This window comes from Hyperolius riggenbachi, chromosome 10 (genome assembly GCF_040937935.1).
Source record: "Hyperolius riggenbachi isolate aHypRig1 chromosome 10, aHypRig1.pri, whole genome shotgun sequence".
NCBI classification, from domain to species: Eukaryota; Metazoa; Chordata; class Amphibia; order Anura; family Hyperoliidae; genus Hyperolius; species Hyperolius riggenbachi.
The window spans coordinates 218564222-218579716 of record NC_090655.1 but is presented as its reverse complement, the minus strand read 5'-3'; the positions used below and the strand labels follow the sequence as shown (position 1 = coordinate 218579716).

The following is a 15495-nucleotide window of genomic DNA, read 5'->3' as shown; positions in this document are numbered from 1 at the left end:
AGGGTGTGGGCGGGTGATCAGGTGCCCACAAGGGGCAAGTTAGGGTCTGTGCTGATGGGTGGCAGTGACAGGGGGTGATTGATTTGTGATTGATAGGTGATTGACAGGTGATTACAGGTGAGAATAGATGTATACAGTACACAGGGGGAGGTCTGGGGAGGATCTGAGGGGGTGGGGGGGGGTGATCAGGAGCCCGCAGGGGGGCAGTTTAGGACCTAATCTAAAAAACAGCGTTGACAGATAGTGACAGGGAGTGATTGATGGGTGATTAGGGGGGTGATTGGGTGCAAACAGGGGTCTGGGGGGTTGGGCAGGGGGGGGGGGGGGGTCTGAGGGGTTCTGTGGGCGATCAGGGGGCAGAGGGAGGGCAGATCAGTGTGCTTGGGTGCAGACAGGGAGGGCTGCAGCCTGCCCTGGTGGTCCCTCGATCACTGGGACCACCAGGGCAGGAGGCAGCCTGTATAATACGCTTTGTTTACATTACAAAGCGTATTATACGCTTTACTTGCGGCGATAGAGGGGTTAACAACCCGCCGGCGCTTCCGAACGGCCAGCAGGTTGACGTCGCGGGTGGGCGGAGCCTATTGCCGGCCGATGCGCGCACATCACTGCGCACGATCCCCGGCCAGAACGAGTCCCAGGACCCGACGCCCATCGGCGTTATGTGGTCCTGGGCATGCCACTTTGCCGCCACCCATAGGTAGTGGGCGGTCGGCAAGTGGTTAAGGGTGATGTCACAGCATAACAGGAAAGAGGTGGCAGTAATCCTCCACCTCTTCCTCCCATGTCCACGCAGGCAAGGACAGGACACTCTAGCGATTTTATGGTGATGTCTAACATGCAGACTTTCTTTAGTCCATTGCCTCGCCTCAGCTCTTCGGGATCCACCCTCCGACAACGCCTCGACTGGAAGGTAGCTGACTAAGTGCGGATATAGACACTATGAGCAGCGATGAACCCCTGGACTACTGGGTGCGCAGGCTTGACCTGTGGCCAGAGCTGTCACAATTTTACCATCGAACTTCTGGCTTGCCCTGCCTCAAGCGTCCTGTCAGAAAGGACCTTCAGCGCAGCAGGAGGCATGGTCACTGACAAGAGAAGTCGCCTAGGTCAAAAAAGTGTTCAGCACCTCACCTTTATTAAAATGAATGAGGCACGGCTGCTACCAAAAATAATAATTTTTCTGGTGTGTGTACATGCCTAATTTTTCTGGCTGCACTGTGGCTGCAACAACAACAAAACAAAAGGCATGTACATGTCTCAATTCCCCTTCATGATCGTTACCTTGCCACGATGAAGGGGCTTGCGTATCACCATGAAGCAATTATCTATATGAGTGTGTTGGGGTACACCCAAGATAATAAGGTCATTGTGAACAGACCAAATTCGATCAGCTGGACAGTCACTGTACCGTCATTGAGCTACCTCTGCCCGACCATATAGGCTGGAAAACTGCACTCTCGCCAATGTGTGCATCAGCATGGCCATCACTACACAAACAGCTGTTTGACGTGCATTAAACAGTGCGTTTGGTCTATCAGTGTGAACTAGTGCACTACTTACATTACCTGATCGATGTATACACACACAAGATGTTTTAAAGCACTTCATGCCTCCAATTTAGGAATGCAATGTGATTTCTGCCCTTTAGTGATTATAACCCTAATCTGCATCAAATACTTCATTTTCCAAGGGACTTTTGGCATGTATCCCACCCCGGCATTCCCCTACCAGGTGTTAGACGCCTTGAAACAACTTTTCCATCACTGTTGTGGCCAGAAATAGTCCCTGTATGTTTTAAAATTCGCCTGCCCATTGACGTCTATGGCGGTTCGCGCGAACTCAAACTTTTGCGGAAGTTCACGTTCGAGGTTCGCGAACACAAAATCTGATGTTCGGGCCATCTCTACCAGGAACCAGGTGTTTTTAAATGTATGTCAGTGATTTTAATATGTATGTGGGGCAATATGTGTCAATGTTAAGTCGACAATGAAATTAAATTTTTGTACATGCATGAGACTGCAGTTTCTATAGATTTGGCAAAGATTTAAAGTAAACCTGAGGCGACAGGGTATAAAAGTTTTATACATGCCTAGGGCTTCCTCCAACCCCCTCCGTGGTGATCGCTCCCTCGCCACCGTCCTCCGCATCCTGGATGGTCAAGTAGTTATCCCATTAGATTTGCCAATCCGGGCGTACTGCACTGTAATGCAAAGTTAAGAGAGCAAGCAGGAGCTGAATCTTCATTTGAGAATGCAATTCACTAAAGTTTAACTATAAGATACAGTGTCAGCACCAGCATTGAGAACACAGACAGCTGTACCAGAATAAGGTTAAATTGATTTAATATAGGGGGGCGTGGCCTGGCTATGGAGCTGTGAGGACGTGCGGCTCTTAGCTCCTCAGATCTCCACGGATCCTGCTTAAAATCCTGTCTCCTGTGTCGGCGATTCTCACCTTCTACTACGGGGCTGTGCTCTCCCCACATCCAGGCTGCTTTCAAAGATGCAGAAATCCGCCGCTCAGCCGCCGCGGCCCATCACAGAGCGGCTGGCGAAATTCGCGCATGGAGCTGCACAAGATGGCGGCGGCCCGGTGCTCAGACGCTCTGGAGGCTCTGCTGAAAACATGGATGATACTCTACCGTTAGACCCGGAAGGTCCATCGCTATCATGCCCTGGCTCTTCTTTGACTACGAACAGTGAGTACCCCACCGCTACAAGGCCAGATGACCCCACGGTCTCCCTCGCTGGCATGGCGGATATATGCTCTGACGCAGCTGAGGAACCGTCTAGGCTGCAGTTGCTAGAGGCCATATCGGAGCTAAAAACGTTTATTACTGGCAAATTCGATTCTGTGCAAACAGAACTCTCATTTGTTAAAGCTGATATGAGCAAAATGAGAGACCGTGCAAAAGAGACAGAGAGGAGGATTGGGGTACTGGAAGACGAGGTCAGGCCTATGCATACAGATATAGCCTATCAAGGCAAGATAGCTGACGCACATACGACTAAACTCACTGACCTGGAAAATAGATCTAGGAGAAGCAATCTACGATTCGTTGGTTTCCCTGAGAAGTCGGAAGGATCTTCTCCTGAGGAGTTTTTGGAGGACTGGGTCACTTCTGTACTGCCGGAGTTTAAGCCATCCAGAATGTTCTCTATTGAAAGGGCCCACAGAATCCCTGGTGGCTTACCTAAGCCAGGAGCACAATCGCGCCCATTGATAGCAAAATTCCTCAATTATAGAGATAAAACTGCTATACTGAATGCTACCAGGCAACTGCGTGACCCTCTGAAATATAATGATGCCCAGATTCATATTTATCAGGACTTCTCAGTGGAGATCCAGAAACAGAGACTTGCTTACTTTGACGCCAAAAAACTCCTGCGTGACAAGCAAATTCCGTATAGTATGGTGTATCCTGCTAAACTGAGAGTTGTTTCTGAGGGTAAAGTCCTGTTCTTTGCTACCCCGAGAGAAGCTATGGACTGGCTTGAAGGCAAAGGGTCTGACAGACAACGCCGCAGGCAACCGAATCGTTAATCAATCTTTTACTGAGGTGTTGTTTTGCATTTTATACTTCCTTTTGGAGAGGAATACATGCCTTCTCCCAAAGAGGCACTCTGTTGGTGCTATAGCAAAAAATCTCTATCTTTATCCTGCCATTTGGCTGTTTTGTATGTACTACTGCTATATCTGCGGCATTACACTTTTCTTAAAGTCATATGACTAGATATGCAAATGTGTGACTAATGCTACTTTCATGTTTACAGGCAAGGACGCATGTTGATTTTCTACCTTTATGCTCCTGTTTAAGCTTAGGAATCGTTTAGTCTAATTGGCTTTATATGCTTCTAGATAAAGGATTGGAGAGTTTGGCCGATAGTGGTCGCAACGTCTACTATCAGTGCCGACATAGGTAAAAGTTTCTGATGTCTCTTGAAGTGGAGTTCTGGAGTTTGTACTCTAGCCTCACACTCCAATTATGCCGCTCTGGTTGGGTTATCAAGCGGGTTGTAGTTGGGGACAACTTGCGGGGCGGGTTAGGGATGTTTGGGGCTCAGTTGGGGGGTGGGGGATGGGGTTTCTTGACAGTGCTTGTGATGAAGATCTCTCTGTATTATTAGATAGATTTAACATAATTTGTGGATATTTCTTGAAAATTGATAATGGCTGACCTCCAATTGATCTCATGGAATGTTAGGGGTATGAATAATCCCATTAAAAGGCGCCTGGTATTGGATCATCTTAAAAAACTTAGCCCCCATATCCTATGCTTGCAGGAGACCCATTTGGTGGGATCCAGATTAGCAGCGTTGAAGAAACCCTGGATAGCAAACGTATATGCCTCTCAGTATTCCACATATTCTCGTGGTACGGTCATTATGATTACCAAAAATGCACCAGTTAAAATTTTAACAGTTCATACTGACCAATTGGGGCGCTTTGTAATTGTGCAGTTACTGTATGAGGGCCGCCCCCTTACTATAGCCTCTGTCTATGTACCTCCCCCGTTTCATGCAGCTGTTTTAGAGAAATTATTCTCAATAATATACAGTTTACCGTCTAGTCCTATTTTAATCTGTGGAGACTTTAACGCTGTGCTGGATCACACTCTAGATAAATCTAGTCCAGGGGAGCATAGGGGACAATCTGCTTTTAAGGAATGGGTTGCTAAGCATAATATGTTTGATCTATGGAGATGGCGTAATCCCACTAAGGTTGTATACTCCTGCTTCTCTGATTCTGCTGGATCTATGTCTCGATTGGACCTAATACTGGGCTCTTATGACTCTTTAAACGGGGTTAAGAAGCTGGAGTATAGAACTCATGGTATTTCTGATCATACCCCTGTAGTCTGCTCTGTTAGATCTTGCTCCCAAGCAAATGCAAATTCCTGGAAAATGGGTCATATTTGGTTGCAGGATGAAACTGTAGTTAATCACTGTGTGACCATGATGAAAGAATACTGGCATTTGAACAATGGCACTGCCACTCAAGATATTTTGTGGGATGCATCCAAGGCCACTTTAAGGGGGCATTTCTCCTACATTAAAGGGGTGACATTAAAGAATGATGAAGCATATATTAGCAGGACTGAGTCTGCTATGATTTCTGCTAAATCTGAATATGAATCCTCCCCTTCCTCAGATAAATATTTTCTTTGGGCTAAAGCAAGAAGGGACCATGAAATAACTTTGCTTAAGAGGGCTAAGCGTCGTGAATTTATTATGCATCAGAAAATGTTTGATTGTGGAAATAAATCAAGTAAACTCCTGGCGTCTATGCTTCGAGCTCAGTTCGCCTCGATATCAATTCCTAGAATTATATCTCCCCAAGGAATTGAGCATTGTACTACTGAGAATATTCTGGAAGAGTTTAGGTTATTTTATAGTGACCTGTATAAACAGGTCCCTTTATGTGATTTACCCTCTGTACGTGGTTTTTTGCTTGATTGCCAATTACCAGGGCTAAAAGATGAAGACAGACAGCTCCTAGATGCCCCTCTGATGTTAAGTGAGATTACTGCAGCGATAAAAGACCTTAAACCTTGTAAGGCCCCGGGACCAGACGGAATTCCGTCAGAATGGTATGCTAAAAGCCTCCCCCTCGTGGCTCCCGGTTTGCTCCAGACCTTCAACAATGCCCTGGCCACAGGTAATCTGCCAGACTCTATGCGGGAGGCTCATATTACATTATTACTTAAACCTGGGAAAAATCCCGACTCCTGTGACTCGTACCGCCCTATTTCTCTGTTAAATACAGATATTAAAATACTGGCCAAAATTTTAGCTAGTAGATTGAAGCTGGTTATTGAGAAACTTGTTTTTCAAGACCAGACTGGTTTTATTCCGTCACGCTCTACAAAACTGAACCTCAGGCGCTTGTTTACCAATCTTCAGCACTCGCATGTTAATTCTGGCTCCAGAATCCTCCTAGCTTTGGACACCAATAAAGCATTTGATACGGTATCTTGGCAATACCTACATGAAGTGTTATCAGCATTTAGATTTGGTGACACGTTTAAAAAATGGGTTAAATTATTATATACCAATCCCCGTGCTCGTCTCCGTGTCAATGGATGCCTATCATCTATATTTGATATTGGAAGAGGTACCAGACAGGGGTGTCCCTTATCACCCCTGTTATTCGCATTGGCCATGGAACCCCTAGCTGCATTCATCAGGGAAGATCCCGAGGTGGGAGGTTGGGTTATTAATAATGTTCGCGAGAAAATCTCTCTCTACGCGGATGATGTCCTGTTATATCTGGATGGACCTGGGGCCTCGTTGCATAGAGTGTTGAAGATTTATGAGAAGTTTGGAGACATTTCAGGTCTCAAAGTAAACTGGTCAAAATCCATTTTATGTCCGGTGGATGGGTTACCCCCCGGTTCTTTACCCCCTAACCTCCCTCTCCAAGTTAACTTGTCCTTTAAATACTTGGGCATATGGATCACACCCTGTAATAAAGATTACATTAAACTTAATTTATTACCCGTTATACAAAGTATAGAGGATAAATAAAAAAAATGGGCATCCTTACCTCTGGACCTTATGGGCCGAGTGAATACTATAAAAATGATAATTGCCCCCAAATTATTATACGTCCTACTTATGTCCCCGGGCTGGGTCCCTACCCAGTTGTTTAATAAAATTAACATGCTGGTAAAAAATTTTATTTGGGCGAATCGTGCCCCCAGACTATCACTGGACACGCTCAGGTTACCTATAAGTAAAGGGGGGCTCGCTCTCCCCCACTTTCAATTATACTATTTAGCGGCCCAATTAACTTACATATACAGATGGCTACATTGTATTAGGGATGATGCGTCCCTTGATGCAGAAGCTGATATCGCTTATTCCTTTGAAACTTTATGTAGTTATATATACCGAGGAGAAGGGTTCTCATCCACAGAGTCAGATATTCTCAAATATTCCCTCAAAATTTATTATAAATGCCAAAAATTGGTGGGTGAGGGGAAAACCCCATATTCTCCTAGTGCTCCTCTTTGGTGCAATCCAAACTTGCCTGAATTTCGGTCCTTGGAGAACGTGGGATTCTGGGTCAAAAGAGGGGTTAAATATCTTAACCACTTATTTTTACATGACAAATTTAAATCCTGGACCCAATTTGTTAACGAGTTTCAAGTTCCAATTGCAGCTCGTCTGCAATATTTTCAACTCCGTCACGCTACCCGCTCCCAGTTTGGTGGTCTGGAGGTCGCTTTACGCCCGGGCATTGTGGAGTCATGGCTGCTAAACAGAGACCATGATAAGTTAATTTCTAGATTCTACTCTAATCTGTTGATATCAACCTTCAAAGGCAAATTGACCAAAGTTAGGTCCAATTGGGAAAATTGGGGGGAAGAAATCTCTTCTGCAGATTGGGCTGATTTTGAGGAGACCTATATGAAGACAGTAATTAGCTCAAGAGATAAACTTATTCAAATCCGTTGGTTTCATCAAACATATTACACTCCCCAAAAGATTTCCAAATTCTCAACAAACACTTCAGATGCATGCTGGAGATGTGGGTACAGTCCAGGTGATTTTAAGCACATGACATGGGATTGTGCGGTGATTCAGTCCTTCTGGAACAAGGTGACAACTTTTATAAATATTGAGCTTAATATTCAAGTGGTTTCCTCCTATAGATCGTGTATATTAGGTATGCTGGAAGATGTTCCATTAAGTATTAAGAAAAAAACATCATTACGCCTATTATTCTTTTATGCTAAAAAAGTAATATCCATTGAATGGAAAAATGCTACTGAACCTTCACTAGCAAAGTGGAAACAATTAATAAATTTATCACTTCCATTCTACCAACTTACCTGGTTGATAAGAGGATCCAATGCTAAATTCTCTAAGATTTGGGGGAAATGGCTTAATAGTGTCGGTACTGTCAGTGACAATATGGATATTACACCGCATGTTCTCGATTGTCTGTAAATACAGTAGGAATTGCACTGCTCGGGAGAATGAGGGTTTATGGAGGGTTGTTCATATCTCTACAATTTGTGCCTTTTGTATCGATAATATCCATATGGAAATAATATTCTGATAATATGTATGTTAATATCACTTTGCACTGTCAAGTAATTGTTGATTTTGTGAAAAACAATAAAAAGACTTTTAAAAAAAAAAAAATTGATTTAATATAGGGTCCTCAAAGAGCATACAACAGAAACATAGATTCATAATATACAAAGGAATGATAACATTAATCGATGGAAATTACTTCGATTATATGTTCAAGTCCCGGTAGTGCAAATGTCCAGAATAGTTGACTGACAGTGGCTTTAGGCAATTGTCCGGGTGTTGTCCTCCTCAGCACTCAGCACCTTTGTGTTAAATACACTAAGGTAAACAAGCTTGGGCAATCCAACTGGACCACAAAACAACAAGCTTTGCTGACTAGTTGTTTGGACACTAAGGGCTTGATTCACAAAGACATATAGCATGCCTTATCACTGCCCTATTATCGCTGGGAGTGTTCTGCACCTATGCAGTACTACTGCGCAAGCACATAATGCCTCACAGCCACAGGAGTGAACGGGGGTGGACTGCTCCTGCGCCGACTGACCCCGACTTGTGAATCTAACGGGCTTCTACCAGACAATCCAGGATGCGGAATATGGTGACGTGGGAGCGATCGGTGTGGAGGGGGCTGGAGAAAGCCTCAGGTATGTATAAAACTTTTATACCCTGTCACCTCAGGCACGCCTTAACCACTTCGGGACTGGCCACCTAACCCCCCTTAAGGACCATGGGAGACCAGGGTTCAAATCCTGGCTAGGTCAAGTACCTATTCACTAAGGAGTTCATGGCAAGACTCCCTAACACTGCAGGGTGGTCTCTTGAGCGCGTGCCAGTGGTTGCAGCTCTTGAGCGCTTTGAGTCTGACAGGAGAAAAGTGCTATACAAATGTTCGGATTATTATTATTAAGGATCAGGGCAATTTGCATGGAGAGGGGGGCGCGTTTGGGGGGGAGGGGGGGGGGGTCGGGCGGCCGGATCCCGTCTGTGGCTGGCTGGGCATGGTGTCCCCCATGGAGGCAGGTGTTCCCCCTGTAGCTGGCAGCTTTCACTCACCTTCCAGGCTCCACCAATGAGCCGCAGTAGCCACGCAGCCGGCATCTCCGCTCCAAATGACGCTCAGGTCCGGGTCGCGGCTTGATGACGCTATCAAGCCGGGACCCGGCACTGATGTCGGACGGAGCAGAGATGCCGGCCAGAGCAGAGGGGGGCGCCGATCGTCGCTGGAACGGCATGGGGGTAAGTGGATCCTCTTCTTTCGCCGCTGCTGTGAAAGTGATCACTACGATCCGCTGGCGATCGTAGTGATCACGTGATCAGCAGCCATACGCAATGGCTGCTGATCACTGAGGGGAGATGCCAGCTGTCATATGACAGCTTAATCTCCCCCTTCGGGTGTGCACAATTGCGTCGGGATGGTTTGTTAGTGCGGACGTTGAATTAACGTCCGGTCAGAATGGTAGCACCACCTGCTGGATGTTTATTCAACCTGGTCTGCAAGTGGTTAAGAATTTGCGGGTTCAACAGAAGGTGAGGTTTAGGGCGCCAGAACATCTGTTCCTGTAGCCTAGGTTCCTGATATGTAAATCTCGCCCTAATGTAAATACATAAATAATGAGCAGAATTATATTACACACATACAGTACACTGTAGTACTCTCACTACACTGCATGGGGCAAAGGAGCAAGAGCAGCCATGACCTGACATATATGGCTGCAGGAAGAGTTGCCCAGGAAATGTAAACACAATGCTGACAATGGCCCATATGCAATTCATTTTTTCACCTGAGTTATCTTCTACAAAATAATTCTCATCTTTTCTGTAAACTAAATTTTCAGCATTTTACAATTTAACCTCCCTGGCGGTAAGCCCGTGCTGAGCACGGGCTATGCCGTCGGGAGGCACTGCTCAGGCCCCGCTGGGCCGATTTGCATAATTTTTTTTTGCTGCACGCAGCTAGCACTTTGCTAGCTGCGTGCAGTGCCCGATCGCCGCCGCTACCCGCCGATCCGCCGCTATACGCGTCGCCGCAGCCGCCCCCCCCAGACCCCGTGCGCTGCCTGGCCAATCAGTGCCAGGCAGCGCCGTGGGGTGGATCGGAGTCCCCTTTGACGTCACGACGTCGATGACGTCGGTGACGTCATCCCGCCCCTTCGCCATGGCGACAGGGGAAGCCCTCCAGGAGATCCCGTTCTTTGAACGGGATCTCCTAATCTCCGATCGCCGGCGGCGATCGGAGGGGCTGGGGGGATGCCGCTGAGCAGCGGCTATCATGTAGCGAGACCTCGTCTCGCTACATGAAAAAAAAAATGTTTTAAAAAAACGTATTTGCTGCCCCCTGGCGGATTTTGCCAAACCGCCAGGAGGGTTAAAAAGTACCCAAATGTTGGTAACAAAGTGCTATCAAATTTATTTTGCGTATTTTCTTGCTTGCTGGTGGCAAAAAAAGGCATTATGTGACAAGTTGTAAAAATGTCACCTACGAGGAAACGTGAATTTGCATATGGGCCAATGTCCCATGGAAGAGAGTTTATCAGGTCTAGCAGCTACATACATATGCTGGAAGTTCTGCTGTGAAGCAGGAAGTATTGGGAAGATGGAGTGCAGTATGGAGCACCACGGCAAAAAGCAGAACATCCGGGAAAGCTAATGGACCCCTCGACAAATGTGCCAATGACCTCACAGTGTTTGAGACATTCATATCTCTTGAAAATGAGTTGACCAGGAAATAAAACTCCAAGAAGAGATATTATTATTATCAGTGTTGTATGGACAGGGGTGCAGGCATGGCCCGAGCCGACGAGCTGAAGCCTAGTGTACTGATAACTAACTTCCCCCATCCTCCTCCTTGGCTGCACTGATTCATTGCGGGACCCTCCGAACATATTCAGCTACACTTTGTCATATATGTTCTTGCTGCTGCACTCCCATCTGAGTATGAGCACAGACACACTGCGCAGGTACAACCCACACCTGCGCAGTAGCATGGAGACAATTGTGCAAAGAAAAAAAGCTGTGCACAGGTGTGAGCTGTACTTGCACAGACGAGAGTTCAGCCTCAAGAACATATTCAACAAGCTCTAATATGCGTGGAGGGTTCCAGAATGGATCACTGCAGCTGGGAAGGATGGGGGAATCTCCCCCGGAACCTAACATTGCCACCTTTGCTATGAGTTTCACTACAAAGCAGCGGAATGCCGCTGTTGTTTTTGCATATGTTTGCTGTGAAAATAGTGTGTGTATGTTGAGAGGGGGGGGGGGGGGAAATGTATCTCTCAGTCAGGGGGTGGCTGTTGATAGTGGACCTTGTTAGGTAAAAAGTACAAATGCATCCAGCCCCCGATGCCATGGCAGCGGCGCCGTCCTTTCCAGCCAGACCTGGGTGGAGGGGGCTCTGATTATGTGAAGGAAGGGCGTTGCTAGTATCCTAAGGGCTGGTTCAGACGGACGTTTGGAGGCGTTGCGTTTGCTGGCGTCGCGTTCAGCAGCGTTCGTGTGCGTTTGGATGCGGTCGCGTTTTTTCTTCCCCTAGGGGGACATTAGCCGTCGCGGTTAACCTCCCCTGGAAGCTACATGTAGCTTCCAGGGGCTCCTTGAACGCCAGGGAAAATCGGGACCCAAACGCCGCGTTTGTGTAAACGCGCTTGAAAGCTTGGTACAAACGCTCCCATTCACTTGAATGGGAGCGTTTAACACCAAGCCCTGAACGCTGGCTGTAAACGCTCTGCAAACGTCCGTCTGAACCAGCCCTATGAGATTTGGGGCACTTTTGGGCACTCCAGACAGAAAACGGGTGGGGCCATGCACCAGAATGTGGGTGTGGTCATAGGTGGAGCCACATGTACATGAACAGCAGCCTAAGTAGGCCTGCCCAGAAAAATGTTGGACGAAGCCCCCCCTATTAATAGAAAAAAGAATGCAGCATATCACATCAATAGGCAGTGACACTTAAATATAACTAGACAGAGTTACATGGCTTCTGTGCTGCCTGGTCTGGCTTGCTGGTCTGGCTGGCCTGCTGGCAAGTTGTCTGGCAGTCCCCCATAGCATTCCCTGACCTTCTAGTGGACCCCCTCCCATGCTTCCCCAGGCCTCCCATTGAGGCACCACAACTCCTAGCATGCCCCCATGGAATAACACAGCTCCCTGCATGCCCCAATAAAGGCACCAAAGCACCTAGCATGGCATCACAGCACCCAACATGCCCCCATAGAGGCACCCATCATACCCCCCATTGATGCATCACAGCTCCCAGTATGCACACCATTAAGGCACCACAGCTCCCAGCATGCACCCATAGATGCTCCACAGCGCTGCCTGGGGGGACATCCGGGGCACCCCAGAAGAGATCTGTGGCACGTGTCGCCAATCTTTGGGGCTACCTCGCCCCTTGTGAAGTGGTTGGTCTGCCTATTAGGGTAATTAACGATGCTGGTATTCAGGGAGTTCTGACTGGGGTGGGGACACAATTTCAGTGTTTGCCATGAGCGCTATTTTACCTAGATACTCCTCTGGTTATTATTGTTTTTATTATAGAATGAAATTCATACCTAGATGTGGATGTCATGCAGTGACAGATAATAATAATAATAATGATGATGATAGATGAATGAGTGTGGGAGACTCCATCAACAGAGGCTGCAGTTTGCCTAATCGCCACAAGATGGCAATCTCACCTCACTCTTGGTGGAACGCACAAACAAGACGTAAAGAAACCAAAGACAGGAAAAAAAATGAAGCAAAGAGAGGAAGTGATGTAACACTGCAGAAAGTGGAGAAGAGACATTGTTGGAAGAGGTAATTTTATGATTCTTGTTCGGGCATAGGTAAGGGTGTACAAACTATATACAGTATATATATGGTCATAATACACGTGTCACTACCTTGATCATCCTCTTTGATTAGTACAGGTAGTGCCCGGTTAACGAACTATGGGACTATGGGTTCATTCTTAACCTGAATCCATTCTTAAGTTGGAACCCTGTTAAACCTATGCCCCTTGTACCTCCTCTGTGCTCACCTTTGCCTCCAGTGTCCCCCTCTGTTTCCCCCCACGCCTCCTCTGCACTCTCCTTTGCCTCCAGTGTTCCCCTCTGCCTCTACTGTGTCCCTCTATTTGCTTTCTGCTATCCCCATTTTCACCTCATTGTGTGCCCCTTTGTGCCTCCGTTGTGTCCCCCTATACATTATTATGTCTCCTTCATGCCCCCTGTATATTATTATGCCCCCTATGCCTCCTTCCTGCTCTCCTTTGCTTTCATCGTGTCCCCCTGTGCCTGCTTTAGGTCCCCCATTGCCTACTTTGTGGCTTCCTGTGCCTGCTTTGTGCCTCTTTCATGTCCCCCTCTGCCTACTTTGTGGCCCATTGTTCTTGCTTTGTGCCCCCCCCCCCCCCCCCCCCAGCGCCCTTCATGTCCCCCTGTGTTTGCTTCATATCCTGATGGCCTTTGATCTGCCTCCGTTCCCCCTCTCTCCTGCCTCCCCGTCCTGTGCTCACTGAGTATATGGGAGATGTAATCTACTAACCTCCCCGCTGGAGTCCATGGATGCAACATTCCTCTCTTCTTACAGCTCGCTCTAGCGCCCGGGAATTTCCTTCTTCATTATTATTATTATTGATTTATAAAGTGCCAACATATTCCATGGCGCTGTACAAAGTAAGAAACAAACATGGAGTACATAATAATACAGACAATGGTGTACACTAATATACAAGATACATAATTAGTGACAAAATACAAAAAATGATACAGCATACAGGATACAAAATACAGAAGTGGTAATGACAGTGATAAAAGTAGCATGATGAATAAAATGTATAATGATTTCCAAGACACAAAAGGGAGAGAGAGCCCTGCCCTTGCGAGCTTACAATCTAAAGATTCTAAAGATAAATGTCCTTCTTCATAATGCGTAATTACATGCGTCATGCACTAGGTGAAGCTGGACGCTTGAGTGAACTGTAAGCAGAGAAGAGTGTCGCACGGCGATGGACTCCAGCGGGGAGGTGAGTAGATTACATCTGCACTCTTTTTGGACTTGGAGTGCGCAGGACAGGGTCAGAGAGTGGCACAAGGGTAGTCCCCAATGTCACGTGACAGGATCGACGGCTCGTTTGTATCGGTGGGTTGTGCGTATGTCGGACGTTCGTAAGTCGGGGATTACCCGTGTAGTAAGGATAATTACTAGAACATTAGTAGAAAAGAAAATATTCTCATATTTTTATTGTCAGTTATATAGTGTTTTTTTTATCATTGCATCATTCTCTAATATTTTTAGTTTGCACACTACTCAGCATTCTAAATGATTTTACAGAGCAGGCCAGCGAACTTTTGACCTGTCCTCTGTAGAGAAAAATAAAATAGAGTGACAGTTGAGATAACCTGACTACTCTCCGGGGCCGCTGCATATGTGGCTGCATAAATCACTCACCTGTCCCGGCAGACGGCGGCTGCATCATCCATGCAGTCTTCAGCCAGTGTTCTCTATCCGGTGTGTGTTATGTGTGAACACGCACTGGTCATAGAGAAGAGGCAGGCTGGCTGAAGACTACATGGATGGTGCAGCCAATGCAGTTACATGTGCAGGGGCCCCCGGGAGCAGTGGGGGGAGACCACTTGGCAGGATCTCGTGGCACAGGGGCTCCTACAGAGGTCCAGGGCCCTGGAGCAATTGCCCTGTTTGCATGTATGGCAGCTCCGGCCCTGGGTCCTTCCATACCTATCCAGCACACTTAGCCCTGACTGAAATGCAAGCGTGATACTGCATTTCATGTAGTGCCATAGTTCTTGGATTAAAGGAATAACACGCTTCACTTTTATTTCTTTGATATGATAAAATGAGCTAAAAGTTGGGTGTTATGTGTGGAGTGTGCAATGATAATGCAGTGATCTTTAAAGTCTATCAGGAGGGCGCGCCACCCCGCTAAATTACGTGACCGCCTGCCATCCATGGCTGAAACTCTTTCATCTGCACTCTGCACATTACAATTAACAGTGTGTGTATCAATGCATCTGCCCGCTGTCAGTCAGAGACAACATCTCCGCTCTCTTCCTCAGCTCCTTCCTATTAGCGGCATGAAATGGCAGGAAAACTCATAACATAGAGTGCAGAGATGAGGCTGACTGCAGGAGCTTTGAAGGAGCTGGAGGCCGGGCACAAAATTGAACTTGCAGTTCTATTCCTCTTGGAGAGTCACCCAATCTCCCCGTCTACTACAGTGGACAGGCGCTTTCCTACTCTTCTCTCGTCGGTGCAGAAGCACAAAACCCTCTTCCAAAGTCCTTCCATTTACAAGAAATTTTTATCTAACAGGCGACTGTCCTGAAGCATCAAATAAGCTTTAAAGTGTGGAATCATTAATATGTCAAAACGTTTCTTTATTGCAAATCATTACTTTAAAGCAATTACAACACTCAAACTATACCCATTACAACTCTGGAACTTCAGT

The 15495-nt window shown here is 46.8% G+C and overlaps 1 protein-coding gene across 1 annotated transcript in view; it reads left to right on the top strand.

Annotated features, from left to right (window-relative positions):
* LOC137536819 (zinc finger protein 208-like) overlaps positions 1-15495 on the top strand; it is a 75810-nt gene that overhangs the window by 48571 nt on the left and 11744 nt on the right. Inside the window, 2 exon segments of the mRNA XM_068259015.1 lie at positions 2493-3502; positions 5473-5661. Of these exon segments, the coding sequence (XP_068115116.1) occupies positions 2493-3502; positions 5473-5661 (1199 nt within the window).